We start from the raw sequence: 10,568 nt of genomic DNA, 5'->3' as shown, positions 1-10,568 counted from the left end.
TTGTTTAACATACATAAATCTATAGTGACAACCTAGGGACGACATCAAAAGATCGATGTAGGATAAAAAAAAAACTTAAATCGAATAGTTTGGGGTGGAGGGGAAAAAAAGGGGGGGGGGGTCAACATTGCTGTAAGTTTTGTTAATCTAAAATCGATTTTACATATATCCATATTGGTAAATTCATTTTTCCCAAATTAAGTTAAGAAGGGGGTAGGGGGGTCAGCGAAAAAAGCTATGTGAATTAAGTTTTTTATCCTACATTGAACTTTTGATGTTCAATTTAACATCATTGTTAAATAACCCGCTACACGCGTTATTCAGTGTGCATCACATTTTTTATGTTATTTCTTCATAGACAGAAAAAATATTACAGTCATTCCTTAAATAACTAGGAAGTTAATTATGGATTTGCAGGCTTGTACTTTAAAATAAACATGAATAAAATTAAGGACAGACTTTTATCATGTAATTCCTTTCAGCTCAAATACTGCATCCTTAAGGAGACTGATACAAGTGCATGCTAATATATTAACTTAACCCTTCATAGCCTATAGCTATTAGCAATAGTTTTCTCAAATGTTTGCAGAAACTATTGAAACTCTAAAGTCTAAGACCAACTGAAAAATAGGACTATGTATTGCCTAACAGATACAACAGCATCAAAACTAATGTTGCACTTTGATAAAATGATGTGAGAAGTTACATGATACAGTTATTTACCTTAATGAATGTGTCAATGGGAACAGATTGCACCCCTGCTTGCAACCACTTATAAAGGAGCATAACTCTAAAATGGTTAAAGTGACACTACCCAAATTTGTACTTAATCTGAGTTTTGTTGTAATAAGCATTGTGTATAAGTTTAATAACATTTGCTTCAGGCAAACCTAGAAAACAATGAAGAAAATAAATGTGGAAATGTCCATGGGACACATATGATGTGCCCCTTGCATATCATATAAAGTTAAGAAGGTACAGAACTGAAGAACTGTAAAAGTGACACTACCAAAGTTTGTACTTGATCTGAGTTTTGTGGTAATAAGTATTGTGTATAAGTTTCATAACATTAAGTTGAGGTTAACTTAAGTTAGGGAACAGAAAAAATTCATCAATTATAGGTTTCATAACATTTGGTTGAGGCAACCAAAGATAGAGAATGGAAACCTACTTTTGGAAGTACCGAAGGACATGGGTAAAACTTAATGCCCTGCCCCCTCCGTTATGAAGGGGCATAAAAAACAAAAAATCAGCATATTTTTCTTTGGTAAAAAGTCATACTCAATAACAAGGACAAGTGAGGCAATCAAAATTCAAACTTGACCTGTGTGTTGTGGAAATAACATTGCACACTAGTTTCATTACATTTATGATTTGTTTGATGCAAACTTAAGGACTAAAATGAAAATTTTCCATTTGTAAAGTGGCATAACTCTAGAATGGTAAAAGTGAGGCTACCAAATTCAAAATTGATCTGTGCTTTGTGGTTATAAGTATTGTGCATAAGTGTCATAACATTTATTTGGTTGAGGCAAACTAGTTTACGGAAACAGAAATTTCTGATTTTTTTCAAATGTCAAGGGACATAACTCTATAACCATTAAAGTGACACCACCAAAATTCAAACTTGATCTGTGTTATGTGGTAATAAGCATGGTGTATAAGTTTTATAATATTTGGTTGAAGCAAACTAAGTAAGAGAAGGGAAACCAATTTGGGATGTACATAATGAAGGATGCACATACAGACGGACAAGGGTAAAACTTCATTGTCTCTCAGCTTCAGCAGGAGCATAAAAATTCAATAAATTCATAGTGTTTTTCTTTTATTTTGTAGTTTAACTCAATTATGTATAAATATCACAATATTCCAATTTGCTCTTACTTATAGTTATTCAGAAACACCCCTGAGTTTTTAAAGCTGCTTTTCATAATTGTACTCTTGCCATGAAAAACTGATGATTTCTTGAACATGAAAATACAAGCAGTTTCTTTAACAAATTACTATACACAGCTTTATTGACAAGTTGTCTTTTTTTTAATGAAGATAATAAACATAAACTAGACCAATGAGATAATATTTCTATAATTTTTCAAATCAAATCTTATTCTATGTTTATTTTTTATTCCATCAGCTTTCTTCTTTTATTCACCACTTTTTAACGTCTTGACACTAAAACATTTTAATGATGGCAATAACAGTTTGTTTTCAAAAAGTAACAGTTTTAAAATCAGTAAAACCTGATATCATGAATTGATAATCCACTTATGTGTAATCCTTTTCAACCAAAGATGTACCAAAGAACCAACACACAAAAACATTTCCTACAAACCATGAGAAATGACAGCTATGAAAAAAAGAAACTCCAAAGCAATTTATTCTTCAGTTTTTCTTATTGAAAAAGGAAAATTAAGCTACTTTAAATCTTCATACATTTTTCTCAATTTCCGATTTGCAACATGGCAGCCCTAGTAATCAGACAAAGACATCATTTTAAGGATACAATTACATAGTTTCTCTGCTCATTGGCATGTATATAGCTGTTTAAAGCTGACACGACCAGATGCTCAGCAACAATCAATCAGTCACGTTGCATCTCTATAAAATATAAGACAGATGCTCATGACAATGTGCATTCATATCAGACTGTCTAATTCAGCAGTTTCATTTGAATTCACCCAGGTAGACTTTTCAAATCTAGGATTTTACAAACAAGTGAACACAACCACATTTTTTTCCTGCATAATGATTTTCCACTTTCATTTTTTGCTGATGATCAGTATATAACATTCAGATGGCCTATAATTTACTTGTCAATCACATGTAATCATTCTTTGACACTTAGGACATTGTGAACTGTTAAACAGTGCATTTCAATTTGTTCGTAACATATTCATCCTCTATCAGCTCTGGTCCATCTGAGGAGCTACAGGGAAATAAAAGAGTCCACAGAATGCATCTTGTAATGCTCTTTGGCAGGAAAATTTAGTATCAAAACCACCAGCCTTCTCTGAATCTGATGTTGCTCTCACATTGCGCATGTATCTAAAAACAAAGAAAATTGTGTATGATTACTTATTGTGCATTTGATTTGTAATAAAAGGTATTTTCCATAATAAACTGACCTATACTTTTTTTCTTTGACAGCATTTTCAAGATGCAAGTCCTTAAAAAAATATGTATGAACAACAATATTTAGCATGCAGATGCCGTTACCTCATCTCATGTTCTCTCTTTTAAACCCCCAGAATAAAAAAAAACAACACTTTTTCATACTTTATATTAGAAAATTAAATGATTATGTCAAATTTAAAATGAATAACCAAAAAGAGATTATACAATTGCCAAAAATTGGTAGACCCTTCTAAACCTATGCAAAGTAAACTTCAAACAGCTAGACAAATTATTCTTACCCAAGTGACATCAATTGTTCTTCTTCTTGGAGTTCTGGACCACACAAGTCTACATGTATTGGTGAGTATTTGTAAATTTCTATTTTTTCATCTGGCACAGGTAAAAATGCATTTTGAGCACCCTGAAATGTAAATGAAAAGTGCTGAATACTTTTTCACTACTGTTTTGAACTCAAAACAAATCCTTTACTGGTAAACAGCATAGTAAGTTATATTAACTAAAATTTAGTGTTGTCTAATGAAAAACTTTGAAGACAACTTTATCATGTTCCATTTGATGTCAGCATAAACTGTAAAAAAAATGGATTTTTATTACATGTAATTATGAAAAATAAAGAAAGTGTCTAGATTGTATCATCCTTTTCCTTTATCTGACAATTAATCCAACATAATTTCAATAAGAATTTTTAGTAATTTCAAGGATCAATACTATTATCCTCATTTGATCTAAAATGTGCCATTATCAAAACAGTTTCTAGCTGATAGTCCTATTGATTTATATGCCTTACGAGTCTAATTCCAGTAGAGAACTGGGTGGCAGGTTGTTGAGGCAGACTAGATTCTATATCTATATCTTCTTTTTCTTGATCATGCTTGTGAATGGCAATAATGTCTTTTGCTGACATGTCAGAAAACATCTGAAAAATACAGGAAATTATAATATCTTTATTCTTTGAATCTGTAATAAACACCAAAAAGGAGTCCCTTGTAATTCTTAACCTATTAAAATGTTCAGCAGTAAATTATTCTGATGGACACTCCAGTAAATACCAAGGAATGTGTTTGAAGAGGTGGTTTCTTTAAAATAATAAAATTGAATGAGGGGTATCAAATTCACCAGTATGTTGTTTTTCTTAATATTTACTTATTTTGTGTCAAATAATTCTGCTACTAAATTTTTAACATATATGATCACTTTTTGTTTTAATGTCAAACCTGCTTCTGTGGTAGTGCCAGGTAATTTAAATGAGTTTTACTACTGTAGAATCTCTACAAGCAAAAGCTATCTGCTTGAGAAGGCTTCTTAAATCAACAGTTATTTTAAATTTTCTAGTATAAGCATTTCTGACCAATATTTCTAGATAACAGTTCATGAATAATGGAAAATATGTAGTTATATAAAATATATCTTTCATTAACAGTTCAGTTCGACATCTTGAAACAAGATACTGTTTTACTAGGTCTTTTCTTTAAATTTAAAAAAAGATCACAATTAATCTTTTGCTAAATTATGAACCAAACAAAAATCCCTCAAATATGATTTATCTTGTAATGGTAATACTAAGATAAGAATATAAGTATCTTAAAATATACAAACCAATTCATCAATTAAAGCCTCTTTATTCTTTAACTTAGTGTTTTTATGTCTTTTTTCATCCTCTTCTTCTATCTGTCTTCTGATTTCTGAATCTTGTTTTTCTTGGCCAATCAACATCTCTAAATACTCTTCATCTTTGCTCTAGAAATAAATTGCTAAGATAAAGAATGTTTATATCAATGCATTACTCTTTTACAGAAATTGAAAACAGTTTGAAACTATCAAGCAGCAGACAAAAAAAATAATTTAAAAGTATACAATTAAGTGTGATTTTTAACTTCTGGTATTACATTATATAAACTTACCATTTTTGCTCTTCCTTTACTAATTTGCTCTTTATTTTCTTTCTTGTATTGATCTATCATTTTCCTTGTCTCTTCAACATCAATATTGTTGGCTAAATTAAATACTGAAATAAATACATTTTTCTGTAAATACAAGATAAGCAGTTTAAATTTTTGCTGAAATTTGTGTACCCTTTGTCTGGCGTATATACTAAATTTAGTCCTGGTATCTATGATGAGTTTATTTACAACCACTGGGTCGATGCCACTGCTGGTGGAGATTTATTTCCTCGTAGGTATCACAAGCCCAGTAGTCATCACTTTTTGTGCTGACATGAATTGTCATTGATATGGTCATATTTATAAATTTCTGCAGCAGTCCCTAAAGTGTTGTTGTTATAAGACTCTCTACATTTTGTTTTTTATCATAACGACCCTGCATACCCTCGGGTATCCACTTTATGGACTCTACCGTACAACAGACTCACCAGGCGTTGGTTCACTTTCGTTTGTAATTGATTTTATTTTTTTATCGTGAACCCCTGCATTCTGTAAGGAAACCGCCGTTGCAACCATGCAGCGCTAATCATACTAGCCATTCGCACAGAGTAAACAAAGTTATATTTTGCTGAGGCATCCACAGGAACCTTCCGAGAATGCTGCCATAAACCACAAGAAAAGAAATAGATAATGACGGACCATCTTAACCCTAAACGAGCCTTAAGGAGGAAAAGAACAGTGATAGGAAATAAGTTCTCTCTTACAGAATTCATTTGAAATTAAATGCACCCGATTTCGTATTCTTCAAATTCAATCTGATGCTCCCGAAAATATGTTAATCAAACATACAACCCTCGAGATACAACCACTTTTACAGATTACTGGCCATTCCCGATAGTTTGATGAACGAACACATAGTTAAAATTCAAAATAAACTAGTGATATTATATACTTTGTCCTCTGCTCTTGGCGACCGAAACATTTTACAGCATTCCTAACGCGATTAGAAGCAGTACCTCTGGCCAAGGGAAGCCAATCGAAATGGTACGGAATTGCTGATAAAATGTCGTCTATTTTGGGGAAGAAAGTTAATAGAACATTCAGACCACACAACCTATACAGTCAATACACAGCCTGACAACTTATTGTATTATTCTTTCCACAATGCAAGAGGACAAACACATGTTGGCAGAATAATTTCAACAAACATTTTCACAACAAAAACATTTTATTTTAATTTCTTTTTATAGTTTATTTACATACTTACAATGAACTTTCACTTTCACTTTCAGTTGCTATTAATAACGTTACTTACCATTGTAACATCATGACGTTTAAATTTTAATAACCCGATTTTGTACTGCAGCATGATTTTATGTATTGTTTTTATCCTGATGACGGTGCCCTAGGCACCGAAACATGTCGATCAATAAATTTCTGCAGCAGTCCCTAAAGTGTTGTTGTTATGAGACTCTCTACATTTTGTTTTTTATCATAACGACCCTGCATACCCCCGGGTATCCACTTTATGGACTCTACCGTACTACAGACTCACCAGGCGTTGGTTCACTTTCGTTTGTAATTGATTTTATAAATTTACTGTTTACAAAATTTTGAATTTTTTGAAAAACTAAGGCTTTTCTACCTCAGGCATAGATTACCTTAGCTGTATTTGGCAAAACTTTTAGGAATTTTGGTCCTCAATGCTCTTCAACTTCGCACTTCATTTGGCCTTTTTATCTTTTTTGGATTTGAGCGTCACTGATGAGTCTTTTGTTAACGAAACGCGCGTCTGGCATATATACTAAATTTAGTCCTGGTATATATGATGAGTTTTTTTTTTAGAATATATTTGCTTTTTAGTAAACGTCTTTGAAATTTTTACCAAGATTTTGAAGTTTTTTGAAAATTTCACGACAGTAACATGCTTTTTTCAAATAATGCCTCTCATCACATTTATATGATATTTTTATGATATTCTTATACCTGTGGAGTGTTCTAGAATCGTTTACAATCATTTTAAACTTTTTCTTGATGAAGAAAAGTGTTTTGAATTCCATAAAATACTGTAAACAACTTTAAACAAATGACAAACTTTTTTCCTGAATATCCATGGGTAAAAAGGGTTTGCAAGAACATATAATAATAGGGATGGTACACATCTTTATACAGTCCTAATCTTACCAATAGTTTCAATCATCTCTAAGTAATCATTGTATTCATTCAGGCTATTAAAATCATCTTCCTTTTTGTTGAAGCTGAAAACATACAAATAAAATATGAATATATTTTAATTTATCAAAGATTATCCTAAATTAACTAAATGTTTATTTATCTCATTTATATATATAAGTGCTTCAGCTATCACCTGTGACAAGTTAATGAAACAAACAGAATGCATGATATTCTAATGCGACATCATTTGTAACATTCATCTTGATTGGATAGCATCACTAATTTTCATGGCATTAATTCACAATTGATGCTATGAAAACGTACGTGCAGATGACATATGTCAGAGTTTAAATATATGTTTTAATGTTGTTTTCTATCAGTTTTATTAGAATGGAGATAACAATATTGTATTTTGAGCTCTGATGGCATCAATTGGTGCTTTTATTGTCGCAAATACCCGTTTATTCTGTTAATCTTTGATAAATATATTCATATTTTATCAAATCACCAATTGATGCAATTGAAGCTTAAAATACAATACAGTTATCTCCTAATTATTAAAGTTAACACCATCTTCTGTCATGACTGTCTTCAATGGTAACTGAGAAAGGTACAACTATTTTAGTAGTACAGTTTAACTAATTAGAGCTTTCATTATTTACCTTTTACAATATAAAATAATAAGAATATTAATCTAAACATCCTGCAATTATCTAATCTTTGAATATAAATGTACAAGCATATGTAACAGATTCATGTAATAGAACCATAAATCTCTCTTCTTTTCTGTCTTTTTTTTTTTAATGTTGAGGACAAATCTTACCTCAGTGCATTATTAATAAACAATCAGGTGACTAGAAAGGGAATAGGATGATACTGCAATAAATGTGTCGTATATTTAAGAAAAGAATTATTCTAACATGACCTGCTTCTTTCGCTTTGTAAACAACACTGTGATAAAATTCTCGATACATAATAATGGCTGTTACAATATACTTCCCACGTAAATCTACATGTATTGGAACCTATTTGCAGACCCTTTGCCGATTTTATTGATTTAAAAAGTGCAATTAAAAAAGTCAAAATAACTGTTATTCTTATTCGGATGCATAATATAAAGCAGTAATGCAGAAGAGTTCGGAGAAATCAACAAAATAAAAGTCTATTAATTTTTTGGCGCATTTAAGTCATTTCAAAACATGACGTCATACAAATGAAACCGCTAAAGTTGAAAGTTTTCTGTTACGTGAACCATCGAACTTCGTATGATATTGTATTAAAACTGATTTTTGAGTTAGTTTTTGTTTTATTTTCTATTCTGTTGCATTATTTGCATATTTACTAATTTCAGTAAGTCAACGAAATACCAACTTTGGATTTGACGGAAGCTTACGGGAAAATCATGTAAATTAAAAATGGCAAATGTTGGGTTTGAGAATTAGAAGATTTAACATTTTTTTTTCTAGCGGTTATTTACGAAATAACCCATGCAAGCTACGGATTTTTAAAGATATTTGAGCTTTATCTAACAGGGAGTAAAAAAGATCAACCACACACACACCAAACCACCCCTAGCTTCAGTATTTTAATGACCGTATTTGTCCTATTAGAATCCATGAATTATTTCTTAATTTGAACATAGTTTAATGAAGGAATTGTTTTTTTAACTGAAAATTGGAATTGATTATTTGTATTTCAGATTGCAAAAGAAAATAGAATCTTGGTTGGGATATTGTTAAAATCTCAAAGCCACATATGTTAATTTTACTGATTATCTAAGGCAAAACAATCTTCATTTTAAGGTACTTTTAAGAGGGGGGTTGGATCCTGAAATCCCAGGCTTTAAAACATGAAATCCAGAGGTCCCAAATTTAAAGAAATTTAAATCCAGACATCCTGAAATTCGAAAAAAGAATTCCCTGATCATGTAAAGACAATGAAGGATCAATTCCAAAATACTGCGTTTGAAAACACCAGATCCCAGAGTCCCGATAAGGGTCTGACTGCCCTATTTTAAAGCTGAATTTGGAATCCAAGATGGAGATTCTGGCTCACTTTGACTGGTGCGTTAAGTTCTGATCTATTATATGATCATATACAATTTAAACATACTCTCTCAAAATCTTTTTTCGAATGTCTACTTCCTTTTCTATATAAGGATCTTCAAAGAGTTGTAGTCTAAAATTGCTTCTTCGTAATGCTGTACCACATTCAGGACAAGCTCCAGAACCTTTAATGAAGAGCAAGTCTACACAGCTTTCACATCTAAAATAGATAGGTAAATAGTCAAATATTGTTCTATACAACTCTAACATCTGTTTTACAGAATAGGATCAAATATTTTTATGTATTTGAAGAAGACTTAAGATTGGCTTTACTATATGCTCTCAGAAGTTTAGTACATCTGAAGTACATAGTACATGAATTTTTTTTTAATTCACATGCATGTATTACCAGCTTTAATTAACAATTTATAGTCTACAAATGTAGTATTTCAACTGTAAACAGTTCCTAAGATTGTCTATAATTGCTTACATCAACTTCATTTGAATTTTGTGGAAAGTTGTCTCTTTGACAATCACACCACATTTTTATATTATTATTAATTTTTTTTTAGTTTTAGTTTCTGATCTGCATTTTACTATAAAATTATTTCACACTAGAGTTCTTGTATATTTTTTTTTTCAAGTTAAAAATAATTTTATTCTTTTGCATTTAGTTTCTAATTTTTATAATGTTTTTTGTTTTCTTTTACAGGCCAATACTGATACTATAGTTTTAATGATTCAGTTTCCAGATCCAATGACATTGTATTATAAAACCAGATGTGGGTACACATAACCTAAGAAGGCCAATTTGTTAACTCATCACTCATGTGGGGTCGTGCAGACACTACTATAGAAGTACCCTTCATATCATCTATCTCCCTCTAGATCTCTCTCTCTTATTTTTTAAAATCTTTCTAGGTTTTCACAGATCTATCAACTTTGCCAGTCATTAAGGTCAGTGTGAGCTCAAGTTGTGATCACTTTAATCTTAATTGTAAATACACCCTGTAACTGAAACTTGGGTAAGCTTGTAAGTTGTATCTTAATAAAAATTTTAACTTTTAGACTTTTTAGTTTATATTTCATTATTGACTCAATTTCATTGAAGTATGGATTTTATATCATAAGGATTAATTTCATTATGTACAACATACAATGAGTGTCCACAGATATTAACAAGCAATTTCAATGAAGGATTTCTGTATTTAGTTGTTTTACATCTTGGACACCCTTGATCATCCATGCTGAGATACAAGGGAGATAATTCTAAGGAGACATCATTGAGACTATTTTTATAGACTTTAAAATATGATCTATATCATTGAGTTTG

At 31.1% G+C, this 10,568-nt stretch overlaps 1 protein-coding gene across 1 annotated transcript; it reads right to left on the bottom strand.

Moving 5' to 3' along the window:
- Positions 1-1,812: 1,812 nt before the first annotated feature.
- On the bottom strand, positions 1,813-10,524 carry LOC139517048 (CDK-activating kinase assembly factor MAT1-like). The gene is made up of 8 exons (XM_071307643.1): positions 10,393-10,524; positions 9,303-9,455; positions 7,200-7,273; positions 5,037-5,140; positions 4,732-4,872; positions 3,923-4,051; positions 3,414-3,535; positions 1,813-3,045 (listed from the first exon to the last, which is right to left on the bottom strand). Exons 1-8 carry the CDS (start codon positions 10,479-10,481, stop codon positions 2,904-2,906), a joined length of 954 nt encoding a protein of 317 aa, XP_071163744.1. The 5' UTR covers positions 10,482-10,524; the 3' UTR covers positions 1,813-2,903.
- Positions 10,525-10,568: the final 44 nt, after the last annotated feature.

This window comes from Mytilus edulis, chromosome 3, assembly GCF_963676685.1.
Source record: "Mytilus edulis chromosome 3, xbMytEdul2.2, whole genome shotgun sequence".
In the NCBI taxonomy this organism is placed as follows: Eukaryota; Metazoa; Mollusca; class Bivalvia; order Mytilida; family Mytilidae; genus Mytilus; species Mytilus edulis.
This window is presented reverse-complemented; position numbering and strand designations above follow the sequence as displayed.